Source organism: Bombus terrestris, chromosome 7, assembly GCF_910591885.1.
Source record: "Bombus terrestris chromosome 7, iyBomTerr1.2, whole genome shotgun sequence".
NCBI lineage: Eukaryota > Metazoa > Arthropoda > Insecta > Hymenoptera > Apidae > Bombus > Bombus terrestris.
In genome coordinates, this window is record NC_063275.1 from 15,104,271 (window position 1) to 15,128,809 (window position 24,539).

The following is a 24,539-nucleotide window of genomic DNA, read 5'->3' on the forward strand; positions in this document are numbered from 1 at the left end:
TAATTAGAAATTGTTCTTTTATCCATACCTGTATGGACCCCATTTGTGGTGTTAAACTTTCCCTTTTTGCTCGTAAAACTGGATTTTTCAGGTCTCTTTCAATATTATTGAGCTCTGATTCTTGTAATGCTATGCTATTCATAAGTTGAAGATGTTTCCTTTTTATCTCTTTATTGATAATCTATTATAAAATTAATAGTAATCGATATATATTCTGTAATACTGTATCAAACATTTTTAACAATCTACACTTACATTGTTATCAGGTAGTTGTTGTACTTGCGTTTCATTGAAGGGATCTGAAATATTAAAAAATAAATTAATTTGAAAAATTCACCTGGATACGTATTTATATTGTATAACAAATAAGTATATATATACTTACTTTCAAGAATCGGTACATATCTTAAATCATCAATTATTTTCATTATAATATCTGGAAAAGATTTTAAATTATCATTTATTGAAACCCAACGTAAACAAAAAAAACCACAAAAGAGATAGATATAAGAGAAAGATTTGGACATTTAAGTGTACATATTTTTGACATTTTAAAATTATAGAATTTTATCAGAAAGCTTTTCATATTTTGAACAAAATACGATTGAAATATAAATGGAAAAAAGTATCACCCACTGTTTGCAATATACATAATTTGTTTGTTTACTTTGTTTGTAGATGAATGCAGCGTTACTTTACTCAGTTCGGTACCTGGATTTGTGCCCAGGCCTGGATTCAGCAACGGATCGTCCTTCAGATCCTGAAGGCGGTTAAATTCGTCATCCAAATGTGGGGATATAAACGGTACGCTAGAATCCACCTGTTGATAATCGACAACGACGTCGTTTAAAATTGAATTCGGAGATTCCGCAACATTTATCGACTGAGGGTTTATATTGTTGTACTGATTGAAATCCGATGAAAGTTCTGAAAATTCCTGGTCAATAAAAGACTTGCATGAAACGTTCTGTTGATCGTCACTTGAGTCAGATGACGCGTAAGGGACGTTACTGTGTCTTTTTTTACTGCAACTTGTATTAGTATCTTCGTCGCTATATATCCTCTTCAGTGGAAGATTCTTCGAGTCAGATGTAATATTGTTATCGACATTATTTTCAACATAATCCATCACAGGTTTCTGTTGATGCGTATAAGCATCTATGTTATGTTCAACTTTAATTTTACATAGATTATGCGAACTTGAAACATTTTTGGGGTTCTTGATAGCTGCAGTAGGACTCAAAATATCCACATTCTGAGAGACCTCGAAATGAGATATCCCAGAATCTTGTTGAGCACTTATGTATGAATCCACGGTCGGTGTATCTATGTTACGTTCAACTTTAATTTTACATAGATTATGCGAACTTGAAACATTTTTGGGGTTCTTGATAGCTGCAGTAGGACTCAAAATATCCACATTCTGAGAGACCTCGAAATGAGATATCCCAGAATCTTGTTGAGCACTTATGTATGAATCCACGGTCGATGTATCTATGTTACGTTCAACTTTAATTTTACATAGATTATGCGAATTTGAAACATTTGTAGAGACTTTGACAGCTGCAGTAGGACTCAAAATATTCACATTCTGAGAGGCCTCAAGATGAGACATTCCAGACTCTCGTTGGGTACTTATATATGTTTCTACAGTCGACTCTTTTGTTGTGATTATGCTGTTCATTTGTGGTGAACTCTGGTTGTCTTGTGAATTATCATGAAGATTGTGCTGTTTTGTTACTTCACGTAGCGTTATTTTTTCTTCAGGTGGCTTTGATTTGTCTTGCCTCTCTTTGGAATCGTGTTTATTATTATTTGCTTTTGACTCTTGTTTTTGATTCCGATTTCCTTTGCCTTGTACCATCAAATAATGATTAATCTTTTTAATGCCCAGTTTCCGAGCTTGAGCAGCAGCTGGCGGTAAATGTTGCGAAATCATCGCAGCCTTTACGTATTGTTCGTTTGGCATAAGCGATGCTGTGAGGCGATCCTCCGGAAGAGGCGACGATAAATCGCTAACTAGATACGTAATTGCATCCTCTAGTTGCGAGGGATCCTCCACACTACTTCTCGAATGTTGCGAATCTGAGCCCTGCAAGTATAATTAAATATTTCTAATAATGTTCTAATAATTATTTTAATTCAATGATATTCTTCCATTTCTGTCTTAAAACCTTATACCATTTATTACGCATAAATTTATAAAGTAAATTACCAAGTCGATCGATGCATCGTCGCCATTCTGAATCATTGCTCTCATAGTCTCAGAAATCGTAGCAGAAAATCTCTTCTTCATTTGATTCATTAGCTTGATACCTTCTTCCTCCCTATCGTAATAGCCATACCATAAATTTGTTTGTAACAAATTTAAGAAAAGAAAAATTCGCGTCATCCCAGAGATATACCGCGATACTTACGATACTAGTGTGTTTATGCATACGAAAGACACTGCGATTTGTGAATCCTTATCAACTTCTAGATATCCATGGGTGCGTAAATAAATGGACTCGCCCGTTTTCGAAGTTAGTCTGTAGCAGGATGATCCGCAAGTCTCCGCGCGATCGTACACTATAAATTATTATATCAATTATTCGTACAATTACAACGAAACGTAAAATAATTACTGAAGAGAATGAGAAGAAAAATGCAGGACTGCAAAAAGTGCAAGCTTTTCTACTCACTTTGACGAAGCGCAACCATCGCCCAGATACGATCGTCCATGTGCATGAAACCGAAGGCGCTCATACCCGACACCTCCTCTGATAAGTAACCAGCCACTACCGATATCCTGTGATCGCAGTAAATGATCCGGCCGTCTACCAAATGTCGAGTGATATACTCGTCCTTATTCGCGTCTATGATCGATATTTTGGTAATGGGACGCCTCATTAACAATCTCGCTACACCCACGAAAACGATATCGTTGCTGGTTGATGTGATTTCTGTAAAAGAAGATTAGAATCCTTAGCGGTATCTTCCGTTTAATACAAATTGCATGGAATCGAATAGTCCAGCGACTAAAGCGCGATTTAATACATTTTGGAAACAAGTGTTTTCTAAGCTACACTGCTCCGCTAGTTTCAAAAGTCTAATGCGTTTCTTCTGGTCAACATTACATCGCCTTCTGACTGAAAGTATCTGCTACTTGTGTTTATTAAAACGATCGACAAAGTCTCATACTTTGCTGTTAATTCAACTTTCGCTAAAATGCGCAATAGATGTTTTCTTCGAGATTTCCATATAATTCTGTTCGTATGGTATCATTGAAAAACGTGAGGTAACAATTGGAAAGCAACGAATAGTATTCAAATATAAGACGCATCTGCATGTATTTATGCGTGTTCTAATCTGTAAATTCACGAGATTAAAAGCAGAGAATCTACACAGTTGAACGGATCTGCGACTCTACGCCTACACCTTTTGCCGACGAAGGCGACGGTCTAAATTTAAATACATGGCTAGGATAAATATTTGCGATACCCGTTTCAAAACCAACGTCCGGTCCCGACATGTCGTGATAAAAGTAGAACATCGTCCCATTGAATCCGAATTGGAAGAAATTCTACACGTCTCTGTCTTGAATCGATCAAGATCCATGGACCATTTGTTTCGTGTACGAATGGGTACAATTTATCGAATAGAATATGAATAAATTGTAATGACAAAAATTACATTATTGTTATATAGCGTAGACTAAAACTGAATAATACTGTTATGCCCGGGATTCGAAACTTTCATAGTAGTATAAAAGTATAAGAATTATATTTTCAGGTGTATAAGTCGTGTCTTCTGGAAGAAGATTTTAAGTTTAATATTTTAGGTAATATACAAGCTTGTTATTAAGGGTCGACATTTAGTCGTAAATATTGAAAAATGGCCATTCAAACATCTTGTCTCGTCTGTTATGTGCAATTAATTATTAATAGCAAATCACCATAAGTATCCTATCCGTAAGTGATGAAACATCTGCTAATGTAAAAAATAAAGCATAGTGAAACGGATCAGTGTAAAATCTCTCTTAACAAACACGCGTACTATAAAGAGAACTAAATTATGCTAAGTACTCACTACGTTTTGTGATTACAACGTTTTCACATACATCTATCTTGAACGTGCAAAGTGACTCGCGATTTATGAATGGCAGAGTACATTAATGTCACTGTCTTGTTCGACATCCTATGAAATTAGTCACGATGTTTGCAAAATATCGAGACATTTTCGCCAAAAGAACACAACTTACACCCATAAGCCTCGATTTTAACGATTATGAATACTGTTACGATATCTCAATGAGCTTCGGTACACGTCTTTACCTCGATGTTTCGTTCGATTGGGGTTCGAATCGGAATTTTTGCAAGCATCCGCCAGCCTGAGCATTCCTGAGATCTCGAACCATTCGTATCGCGTGTGCTCGCGCCTCGATGCAGTATGATGCAGCATTCTAAGTTCAAAGCCACGTCTCTGCTCTCTGAATTGTTTCCTATCGTTCTTCGGTGTTGTCGAATCTTCCGACGAATTGGAATTATCGTTCACCCCATCGGTGATATGCGGCGTAGACGAAGACACCAATCCCTGCATCTCATCTGGGGTGAGGTTTTTCGTTAACTCCTCGTGATCCTTGGGATGGATGAAGGTGTACAGCGAATGTCCTAAAAGATCCGCCTGCAATACCATATGTATATTTTTTAAAGTGTTCATCGATTGATCCCTTTCTCTTGTAATTTTATAGAGACATCAATGTTTAATACTTTGATACAGATTGATACAGAAGGATTAGGAGTATGGAACATCTTGAGTTATGTAATAATTACAATTAAGCAGAATTATTTGCTTGATTTCATTTTCTGAACTAAAACTATTTAATAAAATAAACAAACTGTGGGAAAAGTTAGTTGAAAAAATTGATCGCACGAGTATTCTTTATTCATCTCGTCGCTTGGTTTTACGTAAACGAGAGTACATTGCTCTGATTGTTTGAAAGCTGAAATTCTAGAAAATTCAAGTTCTTTGTACACCTTCTTCCTTCGCAATTATTACATCGTATACTTTGCAAATGTTGTGTATTTTTATCACTTCAGAACAAACGACTTTCCTTTAAAAATTATCGGACCTCGGGTTACTTGCACTGTCTGCAGGAATTACTTAATTCAAGATTTTACTTTCTATTCCGTATTTAACACTGTATTTTGACCGCCAATAGAATATCGATAGAATATCGTCTGAAATATAGAATAGAAATAAAAATGAAATACCTTGTACTCAAGTGACTATACCTAGCTCAAATCTATCTATCAAACTTGAGATCACCTACGATCAAACGAAACCAATCGACTTGCTTCAGATCCAACTCCAATCGCTATTATTGGAACTTTTGTAGCTTTTCTCCGCTCGAATCCCGATTCCGTCGAATTCCACGAACGCTTTCGTTGAAACTGGCTACACGTCCACGCGTTCCTGCTCGGTCTCCTCCTGCATCTCGATGGCGGAGTTGCGATTTAATCGTGGCAAACGCGGTGCACCACGTCGGCGACGGGGCTCGTTTTCACCGCGGGGAGTTTCTCCTTGAGAACAATACCGGCTGATTGTGACTATCTTCTTCAAAAACCTGGAGGATCCCGCGCAAACAACTCTTCGCCCCACCTCCACCATCTTTCTTCCTTTCTCTCTCGATCCTCTTCTTTCTCGTTTTCTTCTTTCCTCTTGGTCTCTCGTGTCTCTGCCTCTTCCATCTCCCTTCATTCTTCACCTTTGGCTCTAGTCCTCTTCTTTCTTTCAACCATCTTCTGGTATCCTTACGCTTTCGAAGTCGGAACTCGGCCGAACACCAGGTTCGTTACGCTCGAGCGTCGAATTATCATTATGCTCGAATCTGGAACGCCGTGAAGGTTCCTCTATTACAGAACCACGTGGATCGATAGAACAGGAACTTTTTGCCTTTCACGGTGCTAGACTCTGTTCAGAGTTTGGTCTTCGTCGTTTGCTTCCTCGTCGAAGCTGCAAAAGCTTCGTCGTCCATGGTGGCTTGCTTTTTGCTTTCTTTCGCCTGGTGCTACTTGTTGCAGCTTCTCCCTTTGGCATTTGTAGTATGCTCGGACGGCTATGAAGCACGAAGACGCTTGATAAAAGGGACGAGTCGTCCGAGCTGAGTCTACCACGTTCACCGCTGATTGGATTTTTATTACTGCGCTGTGTGCTCGTACGGATAATTTTCGCTCAAGATCTATTTCTATATCGCCTTTTTCAAAAAATGTACAAAGATCGGTTTTGTATGCAACGCGTAGCGTTACAGACGTTTATGTAAATTTATATTCTTACGAGCGAGATTAATGAGACGGAACCTAAAAAACCGTGGTTTCTTTCACGCCGTAACTAGCTCTCTGCTTTGGAAATTCTGTATGTTTTTGTTACTTAACTTAAGTATATAGCCTGTGCATTTTTCCATACTTAAGTTACTGTCGGGCTTGTTCTTATCGTCGTTAAGTGTATAACTCGAAAAAATCTTGGACTATTTTCTTTTAATGATAATTAGGATTATATCATCAATGTAGTAAAATTCATTTTAATTTATACACATTGTACAATCGTATGCAAATATAAATTCGTATCGTTCGAAACGTACGTAGCGAATGCGTCTACCTCTTAACGATGCGATTGTACATCGAAGATAGAACAGATGAGATTGGAAACCGAGATGTTCCATATTAAAAATATTCTCAATCGCAGTTTTCGTAATTATCGGGATACCATAATGTAAAGTTCCAGAGGAAACTTTATTCGTTATTGCTCCATATTCCTTCACTTAGAGGACACCGGTCATGAAGTTAATAACGAAGCGAAGTCAACAAGTAAGTTGTGCAACATTAGCTTCAAGAACGTTTAACGATACAAATAAAACGAAAAGGCAGAAACAAATGTAAAGAAATTACTATTTTGCCAAAGAAGATTCATCATCAAAAAATGCACGACAATTAGCGTCCAGCGAATTATAAAGTTTAAATAACGTTTCCTCTATTTTATGAAAAAATCGTAGCAAAAATATTGGGAAATCTCTGATGTATCTTATTACTATGTTTCTTGTTCCCTCTTTTTTTTTCTCTTTTTCTGTTCGAAACGTCGCTTTGAAATAGGAACGAAATGTCCATCGACAGGCTATCGAGTTGTTACGAGAAGAAAAAAGGAAAAAAAAAAGCTTATCGACCTCCGAGTGATTTTTTTGTAAAATAACTAACTGCGCTTGCCGTTCAGATCGAGCAATTTTTTTACTGTTTCAACCTCCTATGTCGGAGGAAAGCATGGAACACGTGCCACGTAAAACTTCTCTCCTACAATGCAATTCTTCCCTTCTTTCGCTTCCTTCCTCCTTGTCGTTGCATGCGACGATTTCTTTCTTTTCTGTTATACGGCGAAATATTCCACATGACAACATTTTTTCCCATTTCGTTTTAATTCCTCTTTCATTTTTTTTATTTTTTGTCTTTTGAAATCATACACGCCACGGTATTTGTATTCATCTAAATCCGGCGGATTTTGTTCGAAATAATCCGGATCCGAACACGTGCAGTAAACAATTCGATTGAAAAGCGAGCACGAATCGCGTAGCTAACTGGTTACTTCCCATAAGAATGACGAATGAATGATTAAGAAGGATAAAAAAAAAAAGAGAAAGAAAAGAAAGAAAGAAAGGAAAAAAGGCCGAAAATACAGGAACACGGGACAAACCGGTATAACGAATAGACCAAAGTAGCAGATAATGTTTCGTTTTCATCGATGTTTCTCTTCGTTACGCAAACACGCCATTCGCTACATGCTGCAGCCTCGTTATAGCATTCGCATAGTTAAAAATAACACTGATTAGTTGTTCCTTATGTTCGTATAAAAAAGTATAGCAATTCTTTTTTTATGCTTTTAATCGTTCGTTTTAAAATTGAAATATCACGTATCTAATATTGCTTGACGATGCCTTCCTATGAAATCATTTACATCATTTATAGTCTGATTATCGTGATCTAAGATGTCAAGAATTTCTTCTTTTAGGTAGGTAAAATTAAAGCTAAAATTAGAGGTAAAAATTCGGAGATTACGTTGAGATTAAATAATGTTAAGAATGATTTTATTAATCATTGGTAACCCTGTTGTGGCGCTACTCAGATTCTTAATAAATATGCAATAAGTAAATAATCAGCAACGTTTGACCGGTCTTGTATTGGGAGAATATCAAAGGTAGCTGATGAGAAGTCTCTGATAGTAAGATGAGGAACTTAGGAAGAAAATATGTACATATATTATATTCGTCAGAATTGATCAACGACATACCGGTAGAAGATTAAATGTGAAAAACTCGTTAATCCATGTGTACAGTGATTTCTGACAGGTGAAATCGTCCGTTTATATAGAATTTTCAGAAGGACATAACGCGTTGAAAAGGTACTGCGGGTGCACTTCAGTTACCATGGCGGCCTGGTTATGCTCATTTGATCGATAATTCCGGACCCTTGGCACGAGCTACGTTTCACCGTAACTGCAATTGGTTCGGTGCCTTTTATTAATGCATCGCAGAGAACCGCAGTCGTACAAAGGGAAGTTTCGTAAGGTAGTAAATGCTTTTGTATTATTAAGTCACCGAAAGGCTAACTCGACCCATTTAGTTGTAAAAAAGCTGCTTCTCCAACTTCTTAACAAATTTTCCTCAATGGGTTAACGAAAATAGAAAAATCTACCTTTTTTTTAAATATACAAATTGTTTCTTTTTCAAACGACGATGTTAATATCTCGTTAATTTATGTTGAATCATGCTCTAGATTCTAACGTTACGAACTATATATAAGGAACACGCTTTTACATTAAAAAATGTTTAAATGAAAGCACGAAACGTGTAAATATCAAATATTATTTCACGTTTGTATAAAATATGTTGCGTAATAATGTAAAAATCTTTGTGGCATAGACTCCCGCCTAATGACATTTCAAGAGTTTGGGATTCTCATTTCTGAATTTATAAGAAGAGACATATTCGGCAGATAGGGTTGCCGGATAAAGTAAAATGTGAACCTATGTGAACGAATGTGACTTAAATCGTGTAGGTTCGCGTTTGTTTCGTTACGGGATAAGAAGTTGCGTGTCGGTGTATATGTGTGTTTGTGAATGGGCTGAGTGTGGTTTTAAGGGTGGATAGCGTGCGATGAGAGCCGGGAATGAAGTTTGAGAGGATAGCGAGGAGAAGGAAAGTTTTAGAGAGAACGATGAACAGATTATCTAGGGACTTTAGAGGGAGGAAACTTTTCGTGAGAAACAGCGTTATGGTACCGGCAAGGCTAAAAAAGATAGAGGCAAGATGAAGAACAGGTATAAAGTCATAGACGAAGGATCCATTGTATTCTTCTATTTAATTCTTATTTTAAAAACCTCGATCTTAAAACATAGGACAAAGAAATTTATTCAGAATATAGAAAATTTCACGATTTTGTTAGAACTGTTATATGTCGTTGTACAACCTTGACATTTATTGGAGTTGAAACCAGGTTTATTCGAACGCACATAATTTTTACTCCATCTAAAGAGCGAAGATACTCGAGCCGCAAGTCAAAAGATTATGAAATTTTGGAGATACTTAGAGGATATAGAGGTATGTATTATGCAATCTTTTTTGCTACCTAACTTTACTTTAAGGGGGTGAAATCCACCTCTGAAGAACTTACTTTCCGATCTTGCGTTATAACTCGCCAACAATAAGGGACAGGAAAAGGATTTTCTAGCGAAAGATACTTCTTTTGAATAGGACTATCATTCGGTAGAAAATTCATGAATATTATAACGAATCCAATTTGAACAGTAAAGAAGAAGATTGAGTACTACGTACCTATATATTCTCTACATATTCCCAAAATTTCAAAAGTTTTCGAATTCACGGTTCGAGGATCTTCTCTCGTAAATACACTTGAACTAACGTCGCTTAAATTCGACGATCGATCGAATTTAGAATTCCATATAGTCAGCATTACGATCTCGCTAGATTTTAGAATCACGTTATAACATTTACTTACGGATTTAATTTTTTATTTCGTCCAAATTTTATTTATTTTATTTAATAGCGATTGAATCTATGATCGAATGTCACTCAACGAACGATTACATTTCCAGATCCAATCGTCTGGATATGTTCGATTATAAAATAGCAGGAACGTGAGTAAAAGAAGATTTACCTGGGTATGGCCAAGGTGTTCCTGAACCTGCCGGCTGACGTAAACTATCTTCCCGGTTGTCGTGATGACTATGAAGAACCCCCCGCTTTCGATCAAGTTCTGTTACGGTTAACAAAAACGATTTTAACGTGTTCAAAACGTGTGTAACGATAACAGGACTGGATCGATTTACGAGTACTCACATCGACGATATATTTTTCCAGGTCCAGCTCGCCAAGCTCTCGAGGGAGGAAGTCAAGTGTACCACGACCGACCGCTGAAAACGTACGCAAATCAATACGTATGAATCGATTAGATGAGAAATTATTAGCGTTTATATGTTCGGAGAATACGAATAAACACATTCGTATTTCAATCTATTCTTGCTACATTACTACATCGACTTACTGTATCGCATTCTGAGGAAGGCTGCTGCCAACCTCAGGATGGATATCTTGTCCATTTTCCTTGGACTCTCGGCGACGGTAGGTACAAGCGTTGCCATCGCAGAGATATTCGTATTAAGATTGTCGCGTCTTTGTTTCTCTGCCATGTTCCGTGACGCTCTTGGATTGCTGTAACAGAAACGAGAAAGAGCTTCGTTTTAATCTCTGTCTATCTTTAGAAACTTTTAATCCCAGCGGTTATGCGAAAATTAGAGACGATTCACTTGTACGATTTATAAAAAGACAACGGATTAAGGGATTACATCGTGATATTCCTTAAATCTCTGCTCTCTTCTTTCTTTGTAGATGAATTCTGTCTTAAAACACAGCGAGGCAATCTTAATTCTTCATCAATCGAATTAATCGATCTAATACATACCATGTTTTCCGTTTTTTCCTCGTTCTTTCGTACTAGTCAAATGAAGTGGAATTATCTTCTCAGTTTTGTATGAAATGGCATTTTTCTAACGTGGCGAAGAAGTACGTATTAGAACTTAGACTTCTCGAAACATGTAAGTTTAATTTAAAATTTTATCGAATCATTCTATCTGAAAATAATTATCGATCGCTTTCTTGAAAAACGCTCGCTGCTCGCTCTTGGGGATGGCATCTATATTTAGAAAATTTATTCGCTTATTCTTGTTCTTGTTTAACTCCGTTAAGATCAAGGAACACGAGAATTTAATTTTTATTTAGAAATTTTTTTACCTTTTTACGCGTCGCTTCGCTTTTTATTAACAACTACATCGCATTTACATGTCGAACGATTGAAATCGACTCGAAAACGACTGATATCCAAATCCAATATCTCTGTTCATTTTTAACTCTACGATCATTGAGAAATTCCGTTAAAATCAACCGGTTAAAGAGAGGGAAAGTAACGAGAAAGGATACACGGTGCAAGTTCAGGATCTATCGAGATATATCAGAATACGATTTCACTTATGGCGTGAAAGTACTCTTAGTATTAGCTCAGCCGATCTGCAAAAGAAACGTTCGCGAAATTACACATTGTCGCAAGAATAGGGGCAATGAAAGTGCAAATGTCACGGGTGTTATTAGATAACGATGCTTATTTCTGTCGCTTGGTCATGAATGGGTCCGTGCGAATCCGAACGCAATTTCTATTCTTTGTGGTCGTGCGGGAAACTCGAGATATCGGGAAATCCCTACGAAGCTTGTTTGTTTTCGTATCGAGTTTCATCTGCTGCTTTTCTCATGGTGAGGCGCAGAAAGCTTGGCGAATGCAATGTTTTTCGACGCGTCCAAATTTCCTCACTCGTGTGAGGCCGTGTGTGTCAACTGGCAGCATCGTGTAACCACGAAAATAATTCGACCAGCCAACCCTCTACGATTTGCCAGAACGGAAATTAATGTATATTTTTAAACAAACTGTAGATTTTTACTCATTTATGGGAAATTTCAAAATGCAAAAATACTCGGACGTGTAAATCGTATATAGCGCTCGTTACAATGTTGGTAGATAATTGTAACGATATTAGCAGATGATAAATCAGGAGATAGAAAGATCTTCTACTTGAGTTTCTTTTTCTTTTTTCTCTCTTTTTTTTTATGAAGTTCGTAAAAGTGTGAATTTGCATAAATATCCGCAGTCTACTCGTAAAACCTGAAAACTCATCGGACAATGTACAAAAACGATATTAAAATTTGTATACGTTAATGATTAGACTGCGGACTTTTATGCATTCATGTGAAATTTAAAGATCCAAATATGCATAGAATGCATGTAATACGCAAGAATATAGAAAATATTCAAATTACGGTTCTTATTAAAATTTTTAATACGCGACGCAAATTTCTGTTCAAGTTCTACTTCCGTACCTGTATTCGCAAAAATGTAAATTTGCATATAAATTCACGATGTATTAGTAATAAATTAAGGTCTCCTGAACGTTCCGAGGCCAGAAAGATTTAATTATTCTTTATTATGCTGAATAAGATAACGGGCGTGTACGTAGTCCACTGAGCATTAACGTCTTCCATATCTTTCTATTTTTTAATGTATACTTTATTTTGAACGTTTTCGCTAATTCGACCAAACGACATATGTTTCATACCAATAGAATATACTAAATATAATTACGTTACTTAAAAAAAAAATTAGATCAAGAATACGACAGGCAGTTTATTTTAATGAAACTTTCGTTCGAAACAACTGCCTCTCACCTTTGATATTTAAATAAGCGATTTATTTCTTCGTACAAATGACGGACATGCAAATAACTGGCGCGTGTATAGCGAATAATGAAAACGTCGAATGGTAGAAACGGCAAATAATACGAGTAACGTATAAAATATCTTGAAAAGAATGCACATGAAAAATTGTTCAAACAATATTGACTCAAGTTTTCAACTAGTGTACACACTGGATGTTGATCGATTCACTTCATTGTACTTCAGTATTGCAAGTAATATGCGAAAACATTGCTTGCAAAAGTTGTATAATTGGAAGAGAAATTAACTTTGTAACTTCGTGAATTCTTAATATTAAACTTGACAACGTAACTTCGTCGAAATAAAATAGTTTCTTTACTTACTATCTATTACTTATTTATATTCTAAGTAATACGAATGTGTTTCATAGTAAAATTACTGGTGGCTAAACAAAGTTAAATATTTCAGCAACGATAAGTTTTACGATAAACGTTATCTTATTATCTCTATGATATAATATATATTCATTATGCTATCAAATACGAATGTATATATAAATAGGATAGAATAAAATCTAACTCCAAATCTTTTCCTTTCCAGTTAAAAAACAGAACATTGCTACTATTTTTCACGCGTAACCCTACGATCTTGTTACAAATAATTTTCCCTTTTTGCTTAACGCAACGAAGAGATTTCAAGTAAACGTAACATCATAGAGTTACTTCATCGAATACTCGTCTACTCGTTTCCAGTGACCAAACGTCTTTCCCTCTCGACGATCATCTCGATTTCTATTCTCGATTGTAGACCATGGTCTGAATAACTGTCCGACGATAAAAGGAGGCATTGAGAAAAAACCGTGCGTGGTGTCACATGTATAGACCATCAAGCAGTCGTCGGGTGAAATGGTCTAGCTCGTAACGACCGTCTTTACTTTGACGCAGATTCGAAGGGAAATATTCATCACGTGTCAGGCGGTACGAACCCATACAGGCTACAGCATGACCCGGCCAATCTCTTCGTCGGTCTATTCCCGATGAATTTCTCGCTTTTTACGTCCAACTAGCAGCGTCTGTGTGTCATCATCGAGCCTTGAAACGTGGTTTTTTCGCACGTTGAAACGAGTCGGTAGAACAAAATTCGAAGGTTACGTAAAACGTTTAACACGTTTGGTCTTCCCGACTGCATCGAACGTTCGTACCATCGATTTGTCTACGTTTCTCGCGTAACACTTGACGTAAAATTGAACCTTATCTGTGGGTGATGTAACGGGACGAACTGGTTCACAGTTCGGCGAGTAACTCTCTGCGTGAAAGCTGAAAAACTGGTTAGTGTTTATGCACTTTGTGCGGTTGAAGTTCGATTTATTATGACTCGTTTTATATTTTCATGGTTACTAGTAGAAAAAGAGACAGAGCACACGAAGATTTGGCGTACTATTAAGTAATCGATGATCGACCGTTGCGACTCGACTTCTTCATACTCTAACCGAACTGACTAACGATAAGTTAATGAATAATTGTATTTTTATCGGCAGATTCTTTACGTACGAGATATTATATAGAAAAATACGTTGTTATCTATTGACGATAAATCATAGCAGTTATTTTATATGCGAGAGAATTAGGAAAGCGATAAGATCTTTAGCCAGAGGAAACATTAAGCAGAGTTAGACTTTAAATGTATGCTTACTTAACACACTGTTATACATAGTCATAAAAGCTGGGAAATTTACGATTGAATCGCGTACATTCGAATCTTATGTATTCCTTGTTATCTCGATTCAGAGGAAAAAATGCACTCCTGCGATTTTCCTTTAAATCTCTCATTTAATTTAACCTTGTTCACTCTCGTTTAACTTTGCTATGAATGCTACGTGTACACTTCGTTTGAACATAATTCCAAAAAAAAAAGCGACAGTTATTTTTCTCAGACATTTCAAAGTACTCGGAATACATTTTACGATAATACGTCTTTCAATATTTACAAATATATTACATAATATAATTACAAATATATTTTAGGCAAATATTGTGTAACAAAAAGAATTCTGAATTTAATAAATTTGTTCCCGAAGAGATCAATATAGATGATGATTAATGGTTTGTCTGAGTCTCGTTCGTGTTACATCACGAAGGTTAATAGTAAAATTAATATCGATAATAATATTTATTAATTACCGATTACTTAAAATCGAATGACACTTTTTTCTTTAATAAAAACGAGATCCAACGACCAATTATGAGTTGGGGATTAATGTAACCCGTTTGTACCATGATCGAATGCAGAAAGTGATGAAGTCAAACCATAAATCTCTGTTTTTTAATATTCTTGCGTAATGGGACAGCTGTTGTGTACGCGCATATAATAATCAAGGTCTTTGCTATGACTGTAATCTACGTCTAAGTTAATAATAGAATCATTGCCATAAATGCAATGGCGGCTTCAATTGCGATACTACGCGTCTCATAATCTGATAGGATGAACTGAAAGATCGCATTTTGGCTAATAGTTGAAACATCCTGTCCAACGTCACGAAGTTAACGAGAGATGCTTAATAAATTAAAGTTTTTGGTCAATTGACTTCTCATATTAAAAAAAAAAAAAAAATATTATCTACATTTTTAAAAAAATATAATATTCTCTCTTTTTCTTTAATCTGAAATCCGATGAATAATAATTACCATAAATAAACGATGTAGACGAAGTAAACGAAGTAAAAATGAAAAATGTAATATAACGGTAGGGGCAAGTGAAACTGAATAAAATTAAAAAAGATATACGCGTCGATATGTAACTTTAACATGTAGCTTTACAAGGAGTTAAATACATATAACAGACAGTTCACTTCATTTACGAAGCTGCGATATTTTTTAGGTATAAGGAAAAAGATCACACGTTATATATTCCATAACTTTCTGTGTAGAATAATATTATAATTTTTCGAATTAACTGACTACTATAACGAACATATCGTACAGTTTACAGTAACAGTAACAATTATAACAAATTAAAAAAATTAATTGACTGTTGAAAGAAACTCACATCTGCAAAACAGCATTATCGTATCGAGTTTGCCTTTATATGGAGTAACGGCACAATCAGCTTTTTGTTAATTACGTCCGCGACAATAAACAACTGACACTTTGGCCCGCTGTCTGATATTTCTGTTGCGTATCTGGCTAAGTGGCCGACTTGGCAATCGTCGACGACCATGTGCCATCGCGTATGCAATCATTGGCGTTTCTACAACGCCAGATCAAAACAGTCTAAATTGCTCGAAATTTCACACACACGCACATACACATATATATCTCATTTTATCGTTATTATTCAAAAAGAATAACGTTACAATAGCCTGGGCTATCGCTTTCAGCCGATTAAAACAATCAAATTTGTAATTAAATCGTTTGACACGTTTCTTTTTAATTTTCCATTCTAATGATATTCTAATGAGATTCTGTAATGAGATTTTTCAATTGCAGAAACTAGAATCGTCTCACCCGATTGTTCCTCCCTCCTTTTTTTTCTTTCTTCCAGATCTATCGTTTCTTTCCCTGTAATCGTCGTAACAATGCAGGGAACTTCGAAAAATCTGCGCGTCAGGATTATTCAATGTTACACAATGCTAAAATGACTTTGGCCAATTATCCCTGCGTCGGCCTTGGGCCGCGTTATCGTCCAAGATAGCGCCGGGTAAAAATTCCTCTTTCAATGCTTTCAGACAGTTATAGTCGAAGTCCATGGGGAAGCGATCTCGAGGAGCTAGGATAGCGAGAAGGAAATAGAATACGAAAAGGATCGATGATAGTGGAAAATTCTCACGGAAAGCACACCATACGAAAAAATATAAATTATTGAAAAATTAGAAAATATTCGAAGTACAGCTTCTTCTTTTCTCGGACATAAGATAGTAAGAGATCGACTTTCGTATAATGAACGAATACTTTGTTTAGAAAATTATAAATACGCAATGAACTTGCGGTAGCTATAATTAATACTGAAATCATCATCATCATCATCATAAAGGCAAGACGGTACAAGCACGCATACATACGTACGCACGCGCGCGAATATCTGACCCGAACACTTTCTAGAATATATATTTAGTAGGTAAAACAACTTTCTACCGAGATTCTATGTCTTTAATTATATTCTAGAAAATACGAATTTGCATAAAAATCCATGGTTTAATGTGATAATCCCGTGGTACAAGTTTGCCTCGTGTTCTATAACCTGGTGCAAAGTATATATATATATATATATATATATATATATATATATATATATATATATACATATACATATACATATACATATATATATATATGTGTATAATACACGATGCATAACGTTGATTACGAAGCAAAGTATATTTGTAGAGGCGGAAAATAGAACAGAGTTCGACAAGTATCTGGTATCAAGAATATCCTTATCGCGAACTGTACAACAAACCTAATCGTTATCACTGGTGACACTAAAAAAATATTAGTAACACTTTCGCCGGGATGTGGCTCATTTCGAGCAGAATTGCGATGGTCAGGTCGCGTGGTCTTGCACGGCCGACGTAGGAGTTAACTGCTTCCGTGCTTTGTTCTGTTACTCTGAAATATGCGTAAATGTATACATCGGTGTGCAACGTATGCTCGAAACATTGATTCAATTTCGCGAACGTTCGCAGTTTGTTTATTCTACATTTTCATTATGAACCAGAATTGTCAGTGTACGAACGGACAGCGTTATGCGGCAAGAGATCAGATTCAAAAAATTAAAGATTTAATATAGGGGGATTGTAACGTTAGTGTAAGGAAATAATTCCGTTTGCTGAATTTTTCTTTCTTATACGTCAAATATTTTGATATTTTAATTTTAAGACGTCGATCTTTCGTTTTATAGGATTCAGAAATAATAATATTAATCCACGATTGTGATAGAATGTTGAAACGATTACTCTGTTTAAATGAACGGCGCGGGTCAGGTTTAATCCTTTGAGATTAAAAAAGTATTTGTAATTTATGTTTTAATATAGGTTTTACAAAAGGTTCCAGAATATTAAAGTTCTGTATGAAATGAACTTAGAAATTGCAATGATTGTTTGTACTAGTGTAGAAGTAATTACACGATAATTAAAACTTTGATATATTAGTAGACGTTTCTCAGTAGACCGCATAGCTGGGGGGGTAAGGAACAAGAATAAGTGGAACTCGATTCGCGTTACCTTCGTATCAGCAATTAATTATAATTCTTAGAACAAATCCCTTAGAGGCGAAAACGAACGTCCCTATTTAACTTACTTTCAAGTATGTATGTATCTGGTGTCCAGACGACCAGAAACAAAGGACAAAGATGAAGAAGGTCTGTCATAAAAGACTATAATGGACCGTTATACATACTCGTTAAAAAAAAAAAGAAACTATAAAGCAATTAACAAAATAAATATTCAAGCAACATGCTATTTATTCTACTTATAAAACCCTCTTATATACCGTAATGATCTAACTCCAATTTTATTAAGTAAATTTTTGAACAAAAGTCAAGGTATTTTCAACCGACATCTAACCTACATGAATATTCTACGTACTAAGCTCATGCAAGTTCATTTTTACCAAATGAATTTTTTACCAAAAGAGAATGAACGTTCGAGCAGCAGCCCCCGTAATTCTCCCGTATACCTCTCGTCTAGCTGCATTTTTATAAAAATCAATATTCGCGAAGCTGTTAAAATTAAACCCTTTAGAAAGAACATCCCCCCCCCCCAAAAAAGAAAGCCTCATAAATACCACAAAAATCATATAACGTGTCATTAATTCGAAACACACCGCTTATTAATTTCATTAAACCGCTGTGAAATCTTCGATTCGTACGTTTTTATTATTTCCATGAAATATAATCCGTCTGATGTCGTGCGTGCTTCGGATACGTATCCCGGGGATCGTCCGTGAAACGATTTGAGCCGGTTTTACTACAACTCCACTATGGAGAATGTATCGACTCGCCAAAAGGGTCAGGAGGCTCTCCATCAAGTTCCACCAGATCTTTCGCTGTATCGAGAACATTACACTGGCGTATCGTGTTTGATACATAACAAACACATGTGCACGCTGTCAGCCACTAGTATTAATAATTATTATTTAGAAATTTAGTAGAAAGCGAACACGTTTCGCTATCTTTATATTTCGCAATTATTTTGTTACAAGCTTGTTACCTTCACCTCGCGAATCTGCACGTGTACACAGCGAATTCGAAGATGCAGAAATACGCAGAATTCGTATAAAACGCAAATATAACAAAAATACGGCAAAATATACAAAACATATTGCATTGTTATGATATCCGATAGGCGAAACAAGTTTTCGCTTAGATTCCCTATTTTTATAAAAGCGTGAATTTGCATAAAAATCCGTAGTCTGGTTGTCTCGCTTATAACGCAAGATACACGACAAAGTAAAATTTGTTAAAGTTTTCCAACGAATGCAACGAGCGGCTGTGTGTTCACACTTATGGTATCCAGTGTATAAATTGGCACGTTGTGGTTGTGCATAAAAAGGTGGTGAATGAAGGAGAGATAGAGAGAACGGAGGAGAGACGAAATATACGCAGACGGGACGTAATCGTCGTACACGTGACGGGATGCGGTTAGCATACGCACACGAATACACGCGCTTGCAGGCGGCGCGGCAAAGTCCTGAAGTTACACGTTGGATAGGTCGGGGCACCGTGACGAATGAATCGATGCACGTGGACGGGCGACTGGCTGTAATACGGCCGAACCCTTCTCTGATCCTGGGCCACTGGCAGCAGCCAGCCGGTCGAAGCTTTGTTCTATTCACAAGCGCCAGACGTCACGACTATGACGAATCCGAGATTCGCGATAGTTTTCATAGAAGCATCGCTTAATTGACAAATTCTAAAAACTATAGGGTGTAGGTAATGATTTCTGCGATTTAAAATTCAGAATTTTCAATTTTCCGCTACGACGACGGACCAGTTACTCGACGTTTCCACGAAATATCGCATAATTGTCAGATTAATATCAGCGTTCAAGACGTAAATGGTGTCTTTTTGGAAAAAATGTAGACTTCTTGTAATTTCTGTATGTACTTTCGGACTCGTTTCAAACTTCGCCAAAGTAATCGCGAGACGGGCGAGGTGCTAATGAAATTTCAAAATGTTTCCTATAACGCATGTAATATATTTACAGAATGTGTCTACACAAATATTGGAATGCCTTTGCGAGTAACTGTATTGTACATACGTTAGGTGTTAGGAGCGAAGAAAAGATAGGGAGGAGAACTGACCTACGGGTGACAGTACAATTCGAGGCATTCGAGAGTTCAAGAAATTGGTCAACTTACGTAGAGATTTATTGACACAGGGAATAAGCTGTTGCTTTTTGAAACATTAACAGTCTAAAAAGATACCTCGATATATCTAGATATTTCATGTGCTGCACAGTGAAAAAATAGAATTATCGAACTTGGCAATTTTCAGGTGTAAATCGAATTTTCTCCTTAAAAAAAATTTATTACAAGGTTCGTGTTTTAACTACAACTGTCGAGTCCATAAATTTGTTTTAAGAGTATTTAGCTTCGTAGATGCATCCGTGTTATCTGAGGAACGCGAGCTAGAGAAAACTGACCTAGACAGTGCTCGAAGCAATAGCATTTGAAGCGTTAGAAACTTTATGACCAGTTCGATAATTCGTGTAAATGTTGGTAAACTGTCGCAAAAGCTTTTCTCCTTTTATTTTCTGTCTTCGACCTTCTTACATTTTTAACGATCCAGGGAATACAATAATTATCGAATTTAAACTTCCAAGTATAGCACACGCCGAAGATCATAAATATCAACACAACTTTCGTTACTTTATTTAGTATCTTGTAATAAACTAACTTCAAAGTTAAAGCAACGAAACTGCTCACTGTTTATTAAATATCTAAATAACAGCTGTGGTGTCCTAATATTCATGGCCAGATAATGTAAGCTACATTATCCTCTCTCGAAGAAATTCCTTCCTCTACGTTTACTCTAATCAGTCTGTCATTTAACGCTTAATGAAGCTGTATTCTGATATTCCTAGGAAAAGCGCACCACACAAACCAGGAAACCTCAAATTTTGATAATTACTGTGTGAATCACGCAGATCTGCGCGCGCGTTCTTCATCAAATGAATATTAAAATCGATGTGAGAGCAGAGCGATTGAAATTCTGACGCAAACAGAAAGATTGGAGAGAATTTGATCGGGGGAGGAGGGATTTTCAAATTGTTTACGAAGGTGATCCTTTGTAATATCGGGAGGGAGGGGGAGGGGTAATAACGAAACAAGGAATCCGCGAAGTTAATTACGACGAACGAACAAGTACAACGGTGAACAATTGATGGATTTAATTAGAAAGCTAGCTCATTTTAATGGTCGATCGAATATCTATTGATAAACAGCTACTGAAAAATTGCTTGTAAATTGACCGAGCATGGCTGATAAGAGGCAATGAAAAATAGCAGATAAATTGGCGAAACGTTCGGAGAAAAAAGTTATATCGTCGATAAACGTTATCTTGCCCATAACGTTGGAGAGTTCTTTTCGAAGATCAATTTTTTTTTCTTTTGTCGCACAGTCCAATACGCTTCACTTATTCAGAGTTTCAAAACCATCGGATTTCTCAATTTTAACAACAATACTCACTGTTGCGTAACGGTTTACTATACTAACCGAATACTATATCAACGAATCGACAAGTTACGATGTACGAGTCACAGACCTTTTCTTTGCTATTGTATGATTTTACGGAAAAGTTAATCGTGAAATGTAATTTACTTTTTAAGGAAACTCGTTGCTACAACAAACCGCTGCACGAGAGTATTTATTGGCATTGGTTACTCGTAACTAGCGGCTTGTAAAATTTCGCTAATGACGTTGCTCGAATTATGCAAGAAATGGCATGACATACGATTAGATTCATAAATCAAACTTGTCCTTGACGAAGTCGATCACATCTGTGTGATTCATTTAATCAAAGAAACTACTATCTCGGTGATATAACGTGCAAGTTACGAAAATGCGGCCGCAATTATAGCACTTTATTGATAAATAATAGAACGGGGCAGCGAACTGATTATTTTAATATCCATAGGTCGAAGAGTTGCGAGAGCAACATGCAACTGAGCAAATTTTATCGTTGTTTTCTTCGATTTGACACCGAAAGGGGAAACGAAATATGTAAAATTTTCGGGGACCAGCTTACAGCCGAAGGTTCAAGGTCGAAAATATTTCATCGTTATCTAAAAAAAACGCCATTGATCACGTCAGCGTCTGCTCACGATACGACGCCGTTTATAGCGATGATGTTCGGAGTGACGAGTTCGAAAACAATGCAGTCGACGTAAGAAGTTACTTTCCAGTCGAATTCCTGTCACCGGTTCCCAGTCACCGGTTCCCAGTCACCGCGATCGATGGCGTAGAAATCTCAAAATCGTGGTCAGCACGATGATCCACAGAACGTATGAGACAGAAACGCTAATTGAACTTGGCGTAACTGCAATATTCTTCTGCTTCCAAATTCCTTCAGTTCTAATAAGAAAGGACGAGAAGAATATATAGCATCATTTCCTAATCCTGTGGCGCTCCTATTTTTACATTTCCACTCGACTCTAATCTTATCGAACAAAAAGGATTTCTAACGTTTCAACGTAGACACGTAACTCGGGTTTTCAACGAGAAATCACGCATACCGATAAGAATTTCTTCATATTCTACTATTCGAAGCATTGGCTAACTACCACCGCTAGAAAAATACGAACGAAATATATTTTATCGTTAGAAAAATACAGTTTCAGTGAAAACTGCCGGGAAGAACGCCACAGGATTAACCGATCTCAAATAACATCAGCTTTTATCGAGAATTCCATTTCTATCCAAACTCCGATCTTCCTCGGACATCTTTCCACCTTTCCGCTCTCCCCAATCCTCAAAATCAACAACACGATCCAATTCGATCCCTTAAAACACCCTTGGCAACGTGCAAACCTTTATAAAAGAAAGCCCGCAGAAACGGCAAGTCGGACGCCAAGAGGCAAAGATTAGGCTCAATTAGCTTCGTTTAATATCGTTTGCATCGTAAAGCAAGCTACGCGAAGCGCACGACGACGCGTTATGCAGCGATCTTTGAGACGAATGGTTCGTAAAATGTCGAACAGTGCCTTTATCAAGCTATCATTGGCGCGTTTTATTGGAAGCTTCGAAGGTTCTATCGCCCCAGCTCATCTGCTCGATCCCCTTTACTTTTGCTTTCTCTCTATTCGTCGACGTTTTCACGCGGGGACGCGAAATCCATGACCCTCGCGCGCTCTCGCCCTCCGTTGTCCCCATCCTGACGACCGGTTCTCTCTTTCTCCCTTTCTCTCTCTCTTACTCACGCTGGTTCTTTCTCTCTCTCTCTAGTCAAGGCCTCCAGACTTTCGACCCGCCGACGGGGAAGGGGTTGTTACCGGAGCACGGGTTTGCGAATGGGATAGGGCCGACAACTTCGTTTCAGGATCGATACTCCGGTCTACGCGGAGCTCGATGACGAGAAGAGTAGACTCCAACCCTCTTGGCGGTTCTCTCTTTTTCTCTCTGTCTTTACGCCTGGTACACGTTCAAGGTCGCCAGATGAAACCGAGTTACGCGAACACTGCACAGGCGCAAGCTCTCTTCCGTTTTTCATATCGTTCGCTAACATCGGCTCGGTGATAAGAATCGGTGGGGATTCAGGATGTTGCAAATTTACAAAATTTCACGATTTTGCGCTTTCATGCCGGCAAACTTTCACGCTTCGACGTTTTTTAATAGTTTACATGAACTTTGATATCTATAAATTTCTAAATTCGCAAACTTCGAAAGTTGGAAATTTGCAAATCCGCGCGGTGTACCAGCACGTTCCCCAATCATTTTTCAAATTTACAAGTTCGCATAGATTTCAATATTTCCGAATTCCCAAGCTTAGAAACTTTCGTGGTATCGAAATTTTCAAATTTCCAAGCTTACAAACTTGCTGCGTATCTTCAAATTTCTAAATTTGCAAACTTCGAACATTTGGAATTTGCAAATCCGCGCGGTATACCAGCACGGTACACCTCCCCGATCATCAAATTTCCAGTTCCGCGTAGATTTCCATATTTCCGAATTCCCAAGCTTACAAACTTCCGTAATTTCAAATTTTCAAATTTCCAAGTTCACGAACTTCCCCCGTGCCTTCGAATTTCTAGATTTGCAAACTTGCAAGTTCAAAATTTCAACGTTACACCACGCTTCCACAGCTTTGCGAATGTATTGAAATTTTCAAACTTTGAAGCTCGAGAAGTTGAAAGTGGCGTTAGTCGAAGCTACATGCTAGCGAAATTTGAAAATTTACAAGTTCGATCGTTTGGAAACTGGAAATTTTTAATCTGGAACTTTTCAAATTCCCTGGGAATATGAAAGTTCGGATTTCATAGATTCGTGTACTCTTCTCTGAAAGATTATTCGATTTTGTTTTTTGGTAATAAACTCCCTCCACTAAACTCTCGCTATCTATCGCTATTGAATATGTTTTATAAAAGTTTGAATAGGTGATTTGTATCGGAGTTTTATCATTCGATGAATGAAACGTATATCGCAGGCCAATGGATATTTTTTTCTTTAATCCTCGTTGCTATCTAACTAATATCGATATTTGTCGAACGGAACATTTCGTTGTTTGACAAACACTCGTACTGATGCAT

The 24,539-nt window shown here is 37.0% G+C and overlaps 1 protein-coding gene across 4 annotated transcripts in view; it reads right to left on the reverse strand.

The window, feature by feature from the left end:
* Positions 1-24,539, reverse strand: part of LOC100647695 (circadian locomoter output cycles protein kaput) — a 93,246-nt gene that overhangs the window by 4,805 nt on the left and 63,902 nt on the right. For 3 of the 4 annotated variants that reach the window (XM_048407075.1, XM_020863935.2, XM_003396621.4), the window contains 11 exons: positions 10,587-10,753; positions 10,382-10,455; positions 10,200-10,298; positions 4,314-4,662; positions 2,682-2,942; positions 2,418-2,568; positions 2,216-2,327; positions 712-2,092; positions 386-436; positions 256-299; positions 29-181 (listed from right to left, as the gene is read on the reverse strand). In XM_048407075.1, coding sequence (XP_048263032.1) covers positions 29-181; positions 256-299; positions 386-436; positions 712-2,092; positions 2,216-2,327; positions 2,418-2,568; positions 2,682-2,942; positions 4,314-4,662; positions 10,200-10,298; positions 10,382-10,455; positions 10,587-10,753 — 2,842 coding nt within the window. Of the gene's footprint in view, positions 1-28; positions 182-255; positions 300-385; positions 437-667; positions 2,093-2,215; positions 2,328-2,417; positions 2,569-2,681; positions 2,943-4,313; positions 4,663-10,199; positions 10,299-10,381; positions 10,456-10,586; positions 10,754-24,539 lie in introns of those variants that run through there. The other variant, XR_007224550.1, reaches the window with a different exon arrangement.